General features: G+C 44.4%; 1 protein-coding gene across 3 annotated transcripts in view; it reads right to left on the bottom strand.

The window, feature by feature from the left end:
- Positions 1-20,413, bottom strand: part of PLEC (plectin) — a 1,130,647-nt gene that overhangs the window by 854,573 nt on the left and 255,661 nt on the right. For all 3 annotated transcript variants that reach the window (XM_078686563.1, XM_078686567.1, XM_078686564.1), the window contains exon 2: positions 9,176-9,365. In XM_078686563.1, the coding sequence (XP_078542689.1) occupies positions 9,176-9,365 (190 nt within the window). The remainder of the gene's footprint in view (positions 1-9,175; positions 9,366-20,413) is intronic.

The raw sequence follows: 20,413 nt of genomic DNA, 5'->3' as shown, positions 1-20,413 counted from the left end.
TATACATATGGGATTCAGCTTCTGCAGTAAATCACACATGTTAAAAAAAAATTTGAATTTTAAAGAATTGTAAGTACATTTTTACATTACGTGTTAGGTGCTTTATATACCAAGTCCTTGGGCAGTCTACTCGCAGTGGGAGTGCTGCGGGGCAGTGGGACGGCAAGGGGCAGGGTGGGGGGTACTCAAGTCGGACATGTGACGGCTAAAATACATAGGGGCATAATTACAATAAATGGCGCATCCCTGCAAATCAGCAGGGATGCGCCAGTTATTGTGCGCCGCCGCTCCGCCACCTGGATGCACCGCATTTACAATGCTGCGCACCATGGGGCAAAAACAGCACAGATGCATGACGCATCTGTGCCGTAAAAGCGGCGCATTACTGGAGTTGCGACGCAGCTCCAGCAAGGCGCGGGGGTGCCCTATTCTTACAATGCTGCATCAATCCTTACGCCTGCTTCAAGCAGGTGCAGGGTTTTGACGCAGCATGGGCTCAAAAGTGACTGAGTGAAATCCTGTAGATTTCACTCAGACACTTTTAGGAGGCGTTCCTGTACAGGAACCCCCCTCCCCCCTGCGCAGGAACGCCTCCTTCTGGCGCAGGGCTTTAAAACATGACGCATCTGGGAGATGCATCACGTTGTAAGTACCCCGCACCATGACGCATCTTTTGCGCCGCCGCTGCATCACAAAAGTGATGCAACGGCGGCGTAAAAGAGGCACAGGGGGCTTGTAAATCTGCCCCTTCCTTTAGTCCTGGCCGTCGTATGTTCAACTTCACTACCCCCCACCCTGCCCCTCCCCGCCCTACCGCCACGCAGCACTCCCACTGCGAGTCGCCACTGTCCTTGAGTGGCTCGGCTCGTGCTGTAGAGCTTAGCCAGTCCCTGGCCTGGGACTGGCTCACCTCTCCCTATGCATTTGAAGGGTTACCCTTCTCTACTCCCAACAGACAAACCTTCCTCTGAACTTTAGGTGATGAGAAAACCTGCCAGGCGGTCCAGACCCTCGCAGCGCCCGTCAGCCAATACTATGTTTAAAATTTTTGGATGACACCTCACGCTGACTTACGATCTGTTTTAGGGCTGCAGCAATGCAAAGCTGTTTGTGCAAGGTCAGACATTGTGGTCAAGTAGGGGCGCTGGGATTAAATTGCAAGTGACGAGACAGAGTAACTCCTTTTATACAACCTAGCATACCATGTTTATTTGTAAATCGCACAATTACCACAAAGGGTATCTTGACTCCAAATAACAGATTTTTATTGTTATCAACTCAATGGTAAAGTAAAGTAAAGTCCATATTTGTAAAGCGCACAATCACCCGTAAGGGTCTCTAGGCGCTGGGGGCCGTCGGGAAGATTAAGCGAGCTATTGCCCAGAGTCACATGGTGCTGGGCTAACCTGCCGCGGTGCCAGGGATCGAACCGTGGTCCCCAGATTCCAGCGTCAGTCACCCTGGCCGCGGCGCCACACCTCTCCCTGGTACTCATTTTATCGACCTCGGAAGGATGATAGGCTGAGTGGACCAGCCGGGATTTGAACCTGTGACCATAAGGTCAAACACAGGCCCCTTCAGGGGGCGCACCAGACCCCAGCCATTAATAAACAAGCATCAGCGATAGTTACACATGACACATACGAGTGTTTTCTGTCATTTCATCCACAGACTGCCTTTCCGTGTCTCTACCCCTTTACTACACCGGGTGAAAACATTCCTATTTCACAGAACGAGTGAGCGCCTCATCCGGAGCCCAAAGCGCTATATAAATGTAATCACGATGCACCAAATCAGAAATGGGTGGCGTTCTATCTTGGGAGGTGTAAAGTGGAGTTTCTGTGTGGATACATCTCTTACAAGTGGTGGGTTGCAGGCTCCCCACACGGTGCTCCAGTGTGAACATGGCCTATTAAAACTTGTAGCTGTTCGCCAACACTTAACAAGTAGTCCGAATGTGGCTGTGAATTCACTGCTGTCAAGTGCAGAGCAAAGACGCTTTCAGGGTGAGACTGGAGAGTGAATGCCCTAAACATTAATAATGAGATTGTGGGAAAATGTGTCTTTCCTGTGTGAAAATAAATATCTGGGGGCATAGTAGCAAGGGCAATATCGCCGCTTTAGCGGTACTTTCTTGCATTTCGCCGCTATCGCTGGATATTTTAGCACAATGAAGAAAAACCTTGTTAATAGCATGTTTTCTCCGCTAAAATATCCAGCAATAGCCAGCGATAAAAAAGTTGCTAACCACGTTTAGCGATAAATATCGCTATTTCTTGCTAATAGGCCCCCAAGTGTGCCATTTAAGTACATGCAAATAATTCTGCCGCTGATGTGTACAACATTCGAAGAAGATGTGTACGGTTATTCCCTGGAATTGCTTTGCTTTGCATTTATTTGCACGCGGTGTGACTCAAATTTCTCTTTGGTGGGGGGGGGGGGGGGGGATGGGACAAGTTAATGAACTGTAATGTTATTTTGTTCTTCAAATCAATAAACACTTTTTAAACGAGGGAGGGGGGGTTCCTTCCACAGCTGTTGCCTCCTGAAGTGAGTTACACCCCAGAGCTGGCTCAGTGTCTCTCATACCACAAATTCCTTTCCACTCCTTAAAGTCAGGTCTCTTTTCATCATAGCAGAGAGCAGACCTCCCAGTCTCAAGGAATGTCTTCGTCAGCTGCCTTCCCTTTTATCTACTTTTCTTCTCCGCAGCCGAACACGTCCAAGTAAAACACTGTGGAATACTGTTCCAAGTCTTGACTTTCATTTGTTAGTATCTGCTTCTGTGAAAGCTTCACCTGCACACATATGGAAATAATCTGCATCTGTAGACACCTGTCTCCCCCTAGTGGCGTCCTCAGTTCCCAGAACAGTAGAACTTTGGTAAATTGGGAGCTCCACTGAAGACAATGGAGTGACAAAGAAACAATAATAAAGGTTGCAGGGTTTTTGTTCCTACATTCCTGTGCTTGTCTCTCTGTTTGTTAATTGTTTCATTTTTAAGATTCTTCCATCAACGGATAGAATGTTGGGCTAGCATTTCTTTCTCGGGCTATACTAGTGGTTATTAAAGGCCTGTCTCCCTGGTTTGATGCCTGAGCCCCTCCTTTCCTTGCTTATTGGCCCTCGCCTACATCCAGCCAGAGCCGGTGCAGGCAAGAGAGGTGGAGTGGGTTGGTGGGGGAGAGAGGGAAAACAAAATACAAATAAAAAAAGAAAAACACTTACCTTCAACTTGCCACATTGCCAAGCTGGTGATGCGGCAAGCGCAAGGTAAGTGTTTTTCTTTTTTTCCCCACGTCGTCGTATGTCGACCCCCCCCCCACACACACACCTCCCTCCCACCGCTCTTACCTGCACCAGCCGTGGCTGCCTACACCTTAAACTTTGAAAATGGAGAACATACCTTTACAACTGGGGCTATAATTCCTAACATGTATTGTATTTGGATTTATATGGTGCTTTACTGCCCCTGACGACGTTTCGAAGCGCTTTATAACGTAGCAGGCCTTTATGCATTGTGAACCGCTCCGAATTTTGGCACTGTAATAATGACATGCTACAACACTTTGGAACCATCGAGCTATTTTCATCTTTTGACAACACTTTATAAATCTCTAGATATGATGTTACAACTCACTCAATGCATGTTCACCAGTGAGTTGTAAAGTAAATGTCTATTTATTACCCTTTCTTACCATCCTTTCCCCCTTCCCTCAGGCTCAGAAGCTCAGGTGCACGTTAGATAAGTGCAATTTAGAGGTACAAAATGCACTTCACACATTACTTGGAATGGAGAGTAGCTATTTTTATTTTGGTATCTTACAGAATAAAGTGCCCCATGGTATATTTATTCAGATTATCTTTTTATTTTTTTATTTTTATTTTTTAGTCCTCATACGCCAAAGATATTCTCGAAGTTCATTCAACCGTTGCCATTCACTGATAGCAATTGTACCCAAGAGAGCTTACAAAACTTCGAAGATTTTATTGGAAGCACTTTTTGTAGATACCCAACTGACATAATATTCAATTCAGTTCATCTAACTATTCAGATTATCATGAGGTACCGTAGAGTTTGAGTTCCCTGCCTTTGTAAAGCACATGGTGGGTAGAAGTCCTCTGCGACAAACAGTATCCAGTTGGGAGTACATTTTTCTATCTAATAACAGAACATAAAGCTCACCCTTTCAGCCTCAGGTTAAAATGATGAGCTTGCCCCACTGAGATTCAAACACAGGGCCTACAGGTTGCAAGCACAATTTTATGCAGGCGCTCGATACAATTCCATGCCTGCTCCACTGTGCCCGCTCAGGCTTCGGGTGGCCCTCCGCACTTTCGGTCGCAGCCAGGGGCGGTTTGTCGCCGAGCCTGGACTCCGGCCGACATGGGCTGGACTACAACTGGTACCTCTCAGTCGCCCCACTTCATACAGGAGTGAACCACTAACTTTGGGATGGCCGGGCTGGCTCTGTTGTAGGAAACACATGCCCTGCTTGCCAGCAGCCGCCATAGTATTGTCATCTCCATGGCATCAGCAAGTGGGTCTTTTTTAAGGCGGGGCTTTCTGTGCATGGCAGTCCCTGGCAGGAAAAACTAGCAATGTCCCTGATTCTCGGGGAGACTTGCCTTTTTTTGTTTTTCAGAAACAAATCCCCACTTTTGTTGTTTGCGTCCAAAAAATAGAATAAATATGGTGGCCTGGTCATTGACAGACTTGGTGACCTACTTATGAAATAATAATTTATTTCCTAAATCTCTACAGACAAAAAGTATATACAGAGAATTTGAGAACATGCTAAGGAGGGGAAACATCCTTTACTACGCAACTTTTACCACGCAGTGCTTTTACATCGCAACTTTTACAACGCAAACCATTACAACGCATTGCGCTGGGGGGCGCTCTAGGATAGGGAATAGATTTAATTTACTATCCAACACCTTCCCTAGTGTCCACGGGGACTGGAGTTGGAATAGTAAATTAAACTATTCACTATCCAGCACCCCAAAGCGCTATGCGTTGTAATGGATTGTGATGTAAAAACCGCGATGTAAAAGCATGCAATGTAAAAGCATGCGTTGTAATGTCATACATCCGTATCCTCGGATAATACCCACAGAGACCTCCAGTTGTCTCAGAACAAGTCGCCCTGTAGCCCGTTCAGTCCTTTTCTACGTTTTGGTACAGAATGCGCTTTGACATCACTAATGCACAACGTATTGTTGATATTGTAAAAGAAGAGGCCTGGTACACCAGGCTGCCGAGGTACTACTACCACCTACTCAAAGGCAGAAATTGTTTCCATAGCAATGTGCCCACTACATCTTGTCAAAGTGCACCTTGGTGAAAGTGTTTGCTACTCAGTATAAACTATCCATTGAACAACCAACATCGATCTACCGTGCACTTATCATGCACTTCTTCTCCACTAATGATCGACATCCATTTATATCTCATCAATTCACCATCCATTACCATCAATCCACCTTGCACAACTCATCTATTCATTCACCATCAGTTCACCATCCAATCAATCAATCAGGATTTGTAAAGGTCGGCTACTACACCCATGATGGTCTCAAGGCGCTGTCAGATAGTGCTGCCTGTTCTCCTATTGGTTGAACATCCATGTCATTAACTATCCACCAATCACCAGATACCACTCATTCAGAAGTCACTGTTCCTTAACAAGCTACTATTCATCCAATCCAACGTCGTCTACCCGGCATCTATCCAGTCACCATCCGCCATCTAGTCCGTATCTATTAACCACCCACCATCACCACACAACTGATTATCCAGTGACTCTGCACCCACCACCCTCCAATCACTCTTTGTCCAGCCAGCAGTCCAGGCTCTGCCTCAGGCAGTGGACACACCATTTCAGATATCTTCACCAAAGACCATTAGATGTCTGGGCGCAATACAACAAGGTGGCAAAGTATGACAGCAGCAGCTCCACAACTAGATACACTAGGCCACACCCGGCCTACAGCACCAAGGCAGATGGTAATGTGACCTCCAGAGAGGCACCACATGTCAGAGGTGACCTTGGGGCAACACTCCAGATGAGACCACCGGACACTATCCCCTTGATGGAGCTTGAAACCTTCAGAACTGGACACAGCGCTGCAGATGTTGCGTGCTAGTGACGTGTACACTGGTCCTTCGCTGATGGGTTTAATAACTCCCTCATCATTCCAACAAACCAATCACAGAGCCCCTATCATACTGTTTACCCTCAGTGAGGTAATTCAATAGGAGGGCTCAGAGATGCTCAAGGAAAAAGGTCCAGTTGCAGTCTTGCTGTAACTCTGCTGAGTGTATGAAAGAAAGGCTTGCACATGTAAATGTGTGTGAGAGAGAGACAGAGAGACAGAGACAGGCAGACACTTTCCCTGCTTATGCAATTGCTGTAACTGTTCTGTGTGTCTGGGATGATGGACGCTTTGTCCATTTCCATGCCTTTGAGTGAAGCTTGCACTGCTGCTGCCCAAGCTGCCATCTGGGCTGCACTCGCTCTTTGTGTTTCGAAAGCACCGCTGATGCTACCCACCATGCTACATGTGCCAGCTAACTTTGGTGAAAATCTTTGTAATATGCAAAAGCCCAAATGATTTGGTAGAATCACCAACCTCGAAGCTTTACAGAAAGTGATATTTAACAATCTTCGAACCCGTTGACGGGCCATTGTACTAGTTTGAAGGAACGTTTATGAAAGCAAGAAACGGTGGCATGTTAATACAGCATAATAGCCCGCTGCCAAGGGCTATAACATTGTTAAAGGCCTCCGTACTGATTTATACGCCAGAGACAAGGCACATAGGACATAAAGATGGGCTTCTCCCAAACCTATGAACATTAAGAAACTTGACGCAAGAATTGTGGTTTGCGTTAAATGTTCACTAAAGTGGTTTGTGTCTTGCTCCCTTCTTTTTCTTCTCAATCCATCACATAATGAAATGTTAGATTGCTTACACACGTGAAATCTACTCTAATATAAATAGATGAAACGATAAATTAAAGATCTAGCTTCATTTTGTAATATATCTCTTTGGACTCAAAACACATCTCCCACTCTTGTTCTCCACCACCCAGTGCTTAATATGTAGCAAAATAAGTGACAGGGCTCTCGTCAGGAGGTCACTGCAGCTTGCACCACGCATTACCCCTGCCAGCACCCGGAATGACAGAACTAACACAACTACTAACCATCACACCCCACAATTGTGACAATTCAGACTATTCCAGGCGCCCAAAGCATTTTTTTTAAATGTATATTCAATTCAATTCAATTCAATTCATCTTTATTTTCGATACATCAGTTTCATAAAAGATACATAAAAGCAGTACATTTCATAAAAAAGACATTTTTCCATGATGATACAACTTCATATAGGTATAAATTTTACAGTAAAGGTTATGGAGGGAAGGTGTTAACTCATAACGTAAAAAAAAACCAACAACAATAAATACGTAAAAAGGCACATATCAAGCCTAAAATCAATCAAATTTACAGACAGTTTAGCAATTAGCTACCGCGAACCACTCAGTAGACCTAAGCGTTCAACATTATTTCCAATTAATTTCATATGTCTGAATTTAGTTTCACTGGTATACTCTTAAAATCTCTCGCCTGCCTTTGACCTAATAAAGTTCACTGCTAGCAAAAATCGACTTATAGCAAAAACAAAGACTTGGCGGGTATCTGTTTTTACTATTCTTTCTGCCTCTCTGTACGATCGCACACCTATGTTTGTACACAGAGGTTTCATCCATCTTTTTCTTGGGATTACATAGGCTGGGCAAAAAAAAGAACATGTACAATGTCTTCCCTTACTCCCCCACAACACAAGTTACATAATTCATTACTGTCCTTCGTCCATCTTGCCACGCATGATTTTAACATTAATATACCGTATCTATACTTCAGGTAAAGTGTTTTTGCCAAAGGAGGATTTACCTCATTTAAGAAGGATTCAAAACTTGAACTGGCTTTGAACAAAAGAAATTCACTAGTCAGTGTTCCATTTGCTCTATCGTTTGGTCTATTTTGTTCCATATAGACCCAAAAAGATTTTTTTTAAATCTTCCTTGAGTTTGAAGTCAAGTGGGTTATTCCAAAAATGTACTAAGCCGATATTCTTTAACCATGTGCTAACGTGACTAAACCATGTGATGCAATTATATACATCTAGGTCCTTTATCTCTATGCGAGCTGCCCTATATTCCAGCAACTCGGGCTTTTTCCAAATCCTAACCCAGGACATCATAGGCCTAATAATTACATGGTAAGCAGTGCGCTTCACATTGAGATCCAGCATCAAGGGAGTTAGCGGAGTGCGGGTAGGTAGCTTTAGCAAAGCCCTATAAAATTAGTTTTCGTTCACCTCAAACTCCTTTTTACATGCTGAACCCCACAGTTCAGCGCCGTAATAAGGCAGCTGATTGTGCTTTGAACCGAAATACCTCAAGCCCAGGAAAGACCGCCTTGTTTTGACTATTGCCATGTTTTTTAAAGAATCGGTAATGTATTTTGTGTTAGTAAGAGTTTACTCTTTTCAATTTGAGTTTTCCATGTCATTTTGGAATTAAGTGAGACACCCAAATACGTAAAGTTTTGAACATATTCTATTTTTTGCCTGTTTAAAACCATGTTTTCTTTAAAAGACCTATGGGGATTTATTGCCATAAACTTGGTCTTGTCTGTGTTAATCTCTAAGCCCTTTTTGCCACAATAAATTTGGAAGGTATTGAGTAAACATTGCAGACCCGTTGGTGTTTGTGATACAAGAATAGACTTAAAACACATCTCCCACTCTTATTTTCCACCACACAGTGCTTAATATGTAGCAAAATAAGTGACAGGGCTCTCGTCAGGAGGCCACCGTAGCTTGCACCAGGCATTAGCCATGCCAGCACCCGGAATGACAAAACCAACACAACCACTAACCATCACACCCCACTAGTGTGACAATTCAGACTATTCCAGGCCCCCAAAGCAATTTTTTAAAAATGTGTATTGAATTAATAAACAATTGGTGTTGTGTGCATCTATAATTTAGATAAACAGCGCCACCATGTGACAGACAATCATAAGTGCCGGTGTTGACAATTAAGTGCTGGTGCTGAGCACCGGAAACCACTCTCTCAAATTAACCACTACCATCCTACCTGCAATCCGTATCACTGCCCTCTCGGCCGCATCCAGGACGATCCCGCTGCCTGAGGCCGACTTGGACCTCTTGGTTCGCTGGTTCTTGGACAGGTTCCATGGCAGCGTGTCACCAGGCGTAGGCGATCCGCTGCTGACACTCTCGTTCTCCTCCTCCATCCTCACCTTCTTTGCAAGGGACTTCAGCTCCTGCAGAAGAAGACAACACCTCCATCAGTGAGTTCTGGTGCCACAGGCGACATCTTGATGGGGGTACAGAGGTGGACAATATCTGGAGTTATACACTCAACAGGTCGGAAGCCTGCCTCCATATTTAATGTGAGTGATGTAGTGGAGAGCTATTGTGGCCGCTCCACAAAAATCAAAGTTGCTGCATAAGCGCTGTAAGCCTGAGCTTTCATAAAATTAAAGTCATATACTACTTGACATTTGTTATTGACACAACTTTGAAGCAAATCTGTTAGAAAAGGTATGATATTTGAGTATGTAAAAAATAACTTTACTGCTATAGTGCTTGTGAAAATAATGGCTTTGTGATGATTTGAATTTAAAGACAGCATATTCTCCTATCCTCTCTTTCCACTTTCTACCTACATTGGGGTTTTGTCAATCCAAGATGGCTGACCCATTAGAGGAAAGCTTAAAGTGAGCTATGCTTCTAGTTCCTCTATATTTACAATGACTTAATTACTCTAGAAAGCGGTAAGATTGAAATATTTAAAAAAAGTAACTATAGGCTTACGTTTTGTAACTATAACTTAAACTATATAAAACCAGTCAAACCAATAGTATATTTCAGTGTTGTGGATGCCCAATGTTGAAAACATTACTTTTTCAAAATGGCTGCCGGGTTCAGCACAAAAGCCATACTGAGCAGGGCTGCAAATCCATGTAAATATTAGCTACTTCACATTGTGCATTGGAAACACAACTGTTTGATAAAGTTTCAGATATTCATGTACATTTTACTTTTCAAGCATCAATTATTAATAGGTTAGCTTGTGCTATTGCGGTAACGTATTGTGTGTCAAAGGGAGTCGCGATCATATGGTACGACGGGATCACTCTGTTCAACTTGTCATTACAATACAAATGGGACAACATATAACACAAGAAACAATATATAAGAGAAAACAAGTGAGAAAGAATAAAGGTACTGATGGAGGAAGGAGTGTATGGAAAAGGTGGACACAAGGTGTAGCAGTCTTATCAGACTAATTATTGTTCTCTAAATGCTCTCTCTGGAGAACTGAATGTCTTTATATATATATATATATAAATATATATATATATATATATATATATATATATATATATATATATATATATATATATATATATATATATATATATATATATATTTATATATATATATATATAAACAAATCCTTCTGAAATCTGACTTTCTTCTCCTCTACCCTGGAAATTCACAGCTCCTTGTCCAACATGGCTGCTGCAATGCTGGTGGCACATTGACCACTCTTATTCCTACAGCCAATTCACTTGGATTTTTTGCACATGTCACCCTTATACTACTGGCAAGCAGGGTTAGCCAATCAGTTATTCTGCCAATCAAGTGCATTTATTATGGACGATTAAACTCATCCATTGAAATAAAACCTCCGGTCTTTGATAGAGCCAACCATTTTCTCTCATCCAGAAGGAAGCAACACCGACTCAAACTTAGCGCCTTGAGCAGTCTCTTGAAACTCAGATGGACGACAAGGGGTCTAACCATATCACTGCTCTTCTGATTTCACTCCTATATCTAAAATTTTAAATCTTAAGACTGGAGAAACAGACATTTTCCATTTTTCCTCCCAGGCATTGATAAAAATACAAATATTTAGTTACAGTCTTTAGTATAGCACCTGTATTGTAGCTGTCTAGTCGCTTCTGGGCACTTTCGTACAAATGTGATAATAATTTCACAATATACTTGAGTAAGACACTTGGCGCTCTCCATCATCCTATCCGCTCCCACCTCTGTTCAGCCACCACCTCAATACTGAAATACCCTTTTTCTTCAAAACTGGTCCCATTGTTACGTTGCATGTTATAAAGCGTGTGCTGCCCCTACTGGTGAGGTCTGAATTATAAAAAATACTTCCACTTATAGGTAAATAAAAGGTTAGGGATCTCATTTATGAGGTTTTACCATAGGGCAGTGCCGCAGGCCTCCCTGCTGCGCTGCCCTACAGTAAAAGAAAAGGGCATGAATGCGCTGTATCTATGAGCTACGGCGCATTCCTGTCCTTATTCCCTGAGCCGGCGCACTATGGGCCGGCGTGCGCCAATGCAGGCACCATGGTGCACGGGTGGGTGTCTGAGTTGTGGGGCTGATTGATTTTGTGCATGGAGGGAAACCTTCCTGCACAAAAACAATCACAATACAGCACACATAGAAAAAGGAAAAACGAGGAGAAATAAAGATATTTCTCCTCGTTGTGCCTCCTTTACGCCTCCCCTGGGGAGGTGTACGTTTTTGGCGTTGCCTCAGATTTACGATTTCTCATAAATCTGGGGCAGTGTCAAAATGCCAAGGATATTGCTGGGAACGGCCCCACAACACCCATTGCATGCCCCTTTAACGCACAAATGCAGACCCATCCTCCACTGCGGTAGGGATAGAGAGTCTCCTCTCCCCCACATCCGTACGATGTCCCTCCTGGCCACAGCCAATGCAATGTTACAAAACAGAGCAGTGCTTTTGGGCTAAATCTTACTTACTGACTTACTTATGCCTACTATCCCTCCTAGACAAGAACTATCCAGCCACCTCTGTCCTGGGCTTTTCTTTTAATGTGACTCCAGGTGTAACCCATCTCCTTGCAGTCAGCCTCGAAGCCTTGGCACCAGCTGTTTCTTGACCTTCCTCTTTTCCTTTTCCCTTGAGGGTGCCAGGTGTGGGCATGCCTGGTGAAGTTTGATGCAGGCTTGCGGATGGAGTTACCTATCCAGCCCTAGCTTCTTTTCCTGATTTCTTCATGAGCAGGGAGTTGGAAAGTCTGCTGCCATAGGTCGTTGTTACTGGTGGTGTTCGGCCAGCAGATTTGGTGGGTTTTCCTCAGGCAGGTATTGATGAAAGTCTGGACTTTGTTGGTGGTGGGCTCCGTTGTCCTCCAGGTTTCCGTCCCACACAGAAGGATTGATTTTACCTTGGTGTTAAAAAGCCTGATCTTGGTTTGAAGCATTATGTCCTTGGAGCTCCAGATCTTCTTTAGCTGATTGAAGGCAGCCCTTGCTTTGCTGATTCTCGCCTTAACATCGGCGTCTGTGCCGCTCTACTTGTCAGTGACACTACCCAGGTAGGTAAAGCCCTCAACGTCTTCCAGTGCATCACCTGCAAGAGTACCTGTAGCTGTGCTGGTCATTTCAGCCTTCAGGATCTTGGTTTTTCTGCTATGGATGTTGAGACCAAGTTGCGCTGCCACATTGGCAGTCTAGTTTTCCACTCTGACCACAATTCCGCAGACATCTACTGTCCTCAGTCTTACCAATGAGGAGAGACCACTATTTGTAAAGTAAGCCCAGAGAATTGTATTTTCAGTCTGCCTCAAGCCTGAACTTATGGCAACCTCCTGTGGGTAGCAGAGTGCCTCCACCTAGTTTTCACCTGACCGTACTCCCAGATATAGCCCCCCTCCCCAGTAGAGCAGTAGGCAGTGGTTGGCAGTTGATAATCAGTGTCCGGAAAATTTGGGAGATAACGTATGGTTAGAGGTGCCGCTAGGAGTCTGGATTCTAGTGGAGTTTCATCGACCACGTCGTGTAACTTCTAGTTGTATCCCCTGAGAGCATGCTGGGCCTGCCTATATATATATATATATATATATATATATATATATATATATATCGAAAACACACGGATGGCGTGCTTCTGCCGCTTTCACAGCGGGCGCTCGGCAGGTTCGCCAAACCTTAAAATGTTCAATTCCTGGCGTGTTCCTCGTATATTAAAACACCAGAGTCGAGGCCCAAGTTCAATTTTCAGTGCTCAGGTTTATTGGCGAAAAAACAACCCCAGGGGCTGTTTTTTCGCCAATAAACCTGTTTACGAGGAACACGCCAGGAATTGAACATATATATATATATATATATATATATATATATATATCTTCGAATCTTCATGTTCTTAGATTTCACGACGGAAGCCACGGCACCACAACAGTAAGATGATTTAATTTAGTTTATTTTAAGTACACCATGTGCAAAAAGTGCAAAATGGACGGCCAATATATAAAGACCTGGGAACCGCCAAGTCAGACTGTCACTGAAATTCTGCAAGCGAAAGGAGGTCCATTGGATGCATGTTAAATAGAAGATTTTTTTTATCACTTGAATTTTCTGGAAGTTCAATCTTTTATGCACCTCCTCCTACTCAACATATTCATTCATCCTCCTTGTCTGTCTCTCTCCACTGGCATAGTGTCTTCTGATGGGGTAGGACTGCCCTCTAGCAGGGCAAGAGATCTTGCCATGACACTGAATTCATGCTGTGAGCAGTCAAAGAGCAGAGGTTGTGATCCTCCCCCTACGTAAGAGTTCACCAGAAAACATTCAGTGGAATGTACTATTTTGCCAGAGCCATGCAGAGGACCCGTAGACCGAAGCTCTCCATCACCTGAACATGTCTCTCATCCCATACCGTTCACCTATATAGAGAACCTGGCCGTTCAGGGCATTTCTAGGGTCACCAGGAGTGATCAAAAGGCCACCTGGGAGAGCACACCCCCTCCCAGTAAATACCCCTTGACGTATGATGCTGACTCTTCTCGCCTGCACTGACCATACAGCTACTATTTGGCATATCTGTTTGCCTAGCATGTTTTAAATTGCTCATAACTAGCAGCAAAATGTCAAATAAGAGCCACATACAAAACTAAACAGAACGTAAATAAGTGGCTTTCATCTAAGAAATATTAGACTTTGGGTTGAAAGTTATTTATCTCACCCTTGCTCCCTCAACCCTCATATCCAAATAAATGCACCATGCTGAGGTTTGCCTCTAAGATTTCTTCACCATCCCATGTATGCTGATTAATTAAATACATTTAGGGTGCAGAAGTGAGATAATAAGCCCTACCGCCCACAGGTAAGATGACCCTTACCCCCTGATATGTCTGTACCTATCAGCCACCTTTGACACCATTGTCCACCCACCGTCACCCACTAACCAGGGGTGGTCATTGAAATTGCCATTTCTGAGGGGAACCCATGGGATTCGAAAGGTTCCAAACCCCAACAAAAATGTGAAAAAATAGACCAAACAATGCATTTTACAGAACACAAATTGACTCAAATCTATATGTTTTACATGTAGTTGAAATAACGCAATAGAATTTGCTGTTACAAAAATGTTTAAGTATCTTCCTTCATTTCTGCCTCATACTTTATTCCAATTTCAAATCATGCCTCTCCAGCAAGAATTGAGGGGCATATTATCAAGTAAGGGCGTTACTTTATCGCCGCTTTATCGGCAGGAAACTGCCGATAAAGCGGTGATAATGGGATTGATAATATGCTCTATGAATTCCTATCGAAGCCCATGTTAGATGTCTTCACATCTAACATGGGCTTCGATAGGAATTCATAGAGCATATTATCAAGCCCATTATCGCCGCTTTATCGGCAGTTTCCTGCCGATAAAAGCGGCGATAATGTATCACCCGTCCTTGATAATATGCCCCTAAATTCCTGTCGGAGAAGCAAAAGTATGCTTGGAATTGGGGCCAGATGGTGGAATGAAGTCAGATCTTACAACCTGATGCCTTAAACAGCAGAACAAATTAGAGAGATCTTTCAAACTCGTTCAGCAGACACGTCCTTTAGGTTACACCAATCTTCCAGGCTCATATCTCAGACAGCAGCAACTTTGATCACCACATGGGAGCCTTAAAATAACAGACGAAGTCTGCCCTCCGCCACAAAGAAAACAACATTGACAAACTACAGGGGCTATCCAACAACCCTGAACCAGGGACAACTGATTATAGCACCTAACAGACGGTTCAGGTAAACAATTATAACATAAACAAAATACACAAGGGAAAGAAGAAGCCTAAATACACACATGAATGAATTTACAAAAACAGTAAGAATTAATTATGCATATATTTCACTTTTTTTTAAAAACGATCCAGGGAACAAAAACGCTCAAGAGAAATGTTGGCAGAACAAAAAACACCATTTACATGCCAAACAAGTGGTTAACATACAAACATTGTGTCTACAAAGGAACAACCGAAACAAGATAATATAATGTGTCCTTCTCAAATTATGGCCACAAAAAGGCGTTGAAACGCCGTCGACGCCTTGTGTATTTTTTTTATGGTATAATTGTTCACAAAGAAAACAACATCAGCAGTAAATGCCCCTGACTCAGTATGCAACTTCGCTCACACATCAGCCTTGAGATGGCAGCACCTGTGTCATTATGTAAAGATACAATTTGTCCATCACGAGTCAGTTTTAAATTTTCTGTCTGATCACTGGGATCACTGACAGAATATGGGCAACAAAAATATTGTGGGAACAAAATTTGATTTCACAACTATAGAGGACCAAAATATTCAGAAGGTAAGAGAAAGAGGTAATTATAGATTTACGGGGGCAGATTTATTAGCCCCTTGCAGCACTTTTGCATCGCCTTTGCATTACTTTTTATGACACAGCGGCGGTGTAAACAATGCGCCACGTTGTGGCCCATTTACAACGTGACGCAGATAGGTAGATGCGTCACCTTGTAAAGCCCTGCGCCACATTATACCTGCGTCAGGTATAATATATGCAGGGTGGGAAAGCCTCGTAGAAATGACGCATTGAAATGTACAAGATTTCACGGTGCCCTTTCTAGGATGCCACTGCGTCAAAACCTTACGTCAGATTGAAGCAGGCATAAGGAATGACACAGCACAATGAGGATACGCCTCAACATGCATTGCAGGAGTTGCGTTGTGCTTGCGACACGACTCCAGCAATGTATGTCACTTTGCACCGACAGATGCGTCAACATTTCTGACGCATCTGTCAGTTCTTGCACCATGGTGCGCCGTATTGTAAATACGGCGCATCCATGGTGGCGCAAGAGTTCTGCACTCAGGCGCAGGGAATATAGATACGTTTCTTGTAAATAAGCCCCAATATTCTTTTTTTTTTAATGTATCTTTTTATTTAAAGAAGAAAAACAAGAGGGAATATTACACATGTCAGGTGTCATACAATAGGATACATTGCAACGGTGTACAGGTGAATAGGCCAATATAACATAATCAATACAAGGAGCGTGGTGCGTCAAAATGAATAGGTATACATAGAACGGAAAATCAATATAATCATCAACCCCGTTGAGCTTGTACTAGCAAGTCCCATCCACTCACGTATACAGGATAAATAGGACCAGAGTAGACACCCAGACATGTGAAAAATAGACTCAGAATAGACAAATCGCCTCTCGTAAAAGGGGAGGAAAAAAAAAAAGGCAGTAGAACTAAATAAAGACAAGATAACCCCCCCATTCCCCCCACCCTGCACCCCTGCAATGGCTACGGCCTAACCCCACTAGCAGCGTGCCTGTCGCCCAACAACTAAAACCTAAAGGAAGGAAAAGAGTGGAGGAGGAGATGTCATACAGGCTCCCGGTCCCCTTTATTCCCCGCCAGAAGCAAACCCCCCCTGGATATAGTCAGACAATGTGAAGCCACAATTAAAAAACAAACGGGGGGGTTTAAGAGACCCGTCCGACTCCCGCATCATTTTGGCTACAAGTCCCGTGTCAAATAAAGCCTTTGTTTCAGACCCAGACGATTGCACTCAACCCTGGCCACTACGATTTTTCGTGCGAGTTCTCACCGCTCGGGCCGCCATCTCAAGAGGAAAGTCAAAGCGTTCAGAAGAGTCAAAGTCAGTATAGTAGGATCGAGTCCAAAGTAATAATGTTCGAAGACAACAAATCAAACGGAAATGTCTGTCCACCGACAATAAGTTACAAAAATGTATTCGAACGAGCTGGGGAGAAAAGAATAAGAAATCACTCCGGAAATCGCTGTGGAAGTTGTCCTGGAGTATGAGGTTGTCTGTATCCATCTTGGGTGGCATCGGGATAGAGTATGGTGAGTTTTCAGTAGTTCCGGGCTCGCTGTCTGTTGTTCGGGGGCTGACAAAGCACAGCAGGTCTGGTTTCCGCACGGGGCCCTTTGTATCAGGCATGTCCCGCTTCGCGGTTAAAACAACATGTTTCAAATCCATCGAGGGATCGGCGTCCGGTCTCAAAAACATAGTGTCAACTGTTACGACCATTTTATGAATGGCGGCGGTGACTTGCGAGTGAAGCGCCCCAATGGCGGTCATAACCGTTTGCAGCGACGGCGTACCTTTCTCTCGCTCCATCTCCTCTCACAAAGCGACAAAGCAGATCTTTTTAACCCCGGAGATCGACTACTCCGGGGTAACCGGCACAAGCAGGGCCGACGTTAGCAGTGGGCACTCGTCAATGTCGCGGTCTCAACACCATAGCCTCCAGCGAGGATCCAAGCCCGCCAGCCCCGGGGGCCCAACAGGGCCACCGGGCAACGGACCCCCGCCCACAGCTACCGGTGGGTCTCGCCGCCGTGTCCGTGAAGTCAACCCGGGCATCGCACTACCATCCAATCCGGTCAGGATATTCTTCCACTCCGGGCGACCGGACGCCGTCCTGGTCTCGCAGCCGATGTTGTTCAACTCCAACCCGGATGGGTTAGAAAGCGAGGCCCCGGCTTCCACACTGGATTAGGCAGAGAATAAAAACACGGCATAACTTCGTCTGTCGAGAAGATGGAAATCTCGGGATTGCATCTTTAATCTCAGCAACCCATCAGCCATATGGGAGTCCGGTTCGAATTCAGGATAGATATCAGGATTCATGAGCTTCTGGCGGAGGTCGGCGGAGCCGGGAGCTTACGCTGCCATCTTGGTTGCTAGCGTAGCTCCTCCTCCAGCCCCAATATTCTTAACTCCACATCTACATACCTTGAAGATGTATAAATATTTTCAAGGGACATATATGTGGAGTTATATATAGTAAAGGTTTGCTTACCTATAGAAATTTACCTTCACAATATTTTCGTCCTCGATATTCTTGACACAATATTTGGTGCCACAATATTTTTGTTTCCAATGCTCTGACTAAACACCCTATTTTTGTTTGCACATCAGCTTAACATTTTCAAAACATTTGATGCTCAAATACTAGCTTTTCATTTTTGAAACATGTAATAATTTTCCGAAAACCGCTTTTTTTTTATTGTACGGAAACGCGAGCAAAAAGAAAAACACATATCAGGAGAAATATTGATACAAATGGTGCAGTAAAGTATCTTTACTAATAAAATGACGAACAATTAAACAGCAATTGAATTATTTCAGGATCATTTTGCACTCATTTTCTGCTGAACTTGTGAGTCTCTATAACCCTTCCAGTTCTGGAAACAAATTAAAAAGCTGACATTGCAGAGGATTCCCGCATTACCAGCATGCGGGCCGCCACTCCAGAACCTCGTTCCTTCCACCCCACCATTGCATGCAGGAGAGCAGTTATCAATAGTGCAGCATGCGCAGTGGCACCAGGGCACTGGGGCCTGATGGGAGCACTGGATCTCCATTATAGCTGTTTTTTACCACCAAACCAGGGTATGGGAACCCAATGTCTTTGCTTACATTAGGGCCCGCAGCACCCTTTCTACTGATTCATGGACAATCTCCTTCATTAACCAGAAGGAGGGAAACAACAAGCCTTGATACCCGGAGGGCGGATGGTGACTGCTGACCTCCAGCTTGGCCGGTACAAGAAGCAACCAAAAAACACCAATTCAGCCCAAACTCCTCTTAACCTCCCTTTTCAGGAACAGCAAATCATGTTTGCCTGTGTTATTTCCGACTGACTCAGTTGTGCCTGCGCATGCGCAGAGGAGTTAGAGCATGTATTGGATTCTCTCTACGCAAGCAAGCAACATAACGTTACGTCCTTGCCTCAAATTTTTCAAAGTCTGTAAAAGTTTTTCTAACCCCTTCCGTGCGGGGCACGTTCAGCGGACGTCCCGTGCACTACCTCGGTAGTGCTGCGCACGTCCGCTGAACGTTCCGGCCCCGCCCACCCAGTAGAAAATTCCGCACCAGCGCGGAACGTTCGGCGCAGCGGAGGGGTTAATTAGAGAGCACAGGCTGACCTGAGCTCATAATTGGAAGGGTGGAGCCCAGTGACTGTTATGAATAAACCACCTCTGAGCCACATCCTGAGGTCTTGAATGGAACCCACAATGGCTCTCCTCTTTCCAGTCCAATCCATACCCCTTTGTCCGCGAGTATCTCTAGATGCCAGAATCTCCCCGGCACACGGGGAGAACCCGAGGGCTTCAACCAGTCCACAGTAATCTTCAAGCTCTCCTTGGACCCACTCAGAGCACTACTCACGACAAAGCTTCGCTTCTCACAAATACACCAACAAAAATAGCTTGACATAAAAGTATCCTCTGCTTTTGCCACTCAGCAACTCAAGCACTTTCCTTAACTGTAACCAGACCTGGATGTCATCTACCTATCTGAGACCCAACCCACCAAGACTGGATTCCTACTTCTCCCTAAGAAAAGTTGCTACTTTTCACTAAGCGTGACAAGCGAGAACTAGTCCAAACCTGGCTCCACGGCATGGACCTGAACGTATTCAAACTCCCCCGGTCACTGAGCGCCGCGTCACTCGGATTCATCATCGACGTCGACTCCTCCCTGAAATAGCGCATCACTTAGTAAAAAGACCAAGACTACGTAGACTAGTCCCAGCTCTGTCTTCCAAAGAACGAAAAACCATTGTTCTGCAAAACACCTTCAGAACTGCCGCCAAAGCCCATGCCTCTTCTGCTGCTGTGGGACTAGAATATTGCTGTCAGAATTTACTTTGACATAAACATCATGTCCTAGGAATCATCTTCAAAAATATAACCAATTGGAATTAACAAAAGAAGACCTGCACCAAATAAGAGAATATTTTGCACATGATATTCTGAGGAATTAATGGACGCTGTACCCTGAGAGCACTACACTGGGTCCGCCTCCCTGCCAGCATCATCAACAAAGCCATTGTGGATGGCATCCCTGCTGGCCTTGCAGAGAAGCTCCTTGTCTCCGGCGGAGGAGCGTCGCCCCACTACCTGGCACAAAGCCAGCAAATGAAAAAAAATGATGTTCTAGCATTGTTTTATTTTTCA

Source organism: Lissotriton helveticus, chromosome 4_1 (genome assembly GCF_964261635.1).
Source record: "Lissotriton helveticus chromosome 4_1, aLisHel1.1, whole genome shotgun sequence".
Classification (NCBI taxonomy): Eukaryota; Metazoa; Chordata; class Amphibia; order Caudata; family Salamandridae; genus Lissotriton; species Lissotriton helveticus.
Note: the sequence above shows the minus strand (reverse complement) of the source record. Positions and strands in the feature narration are given on the sequence as shown.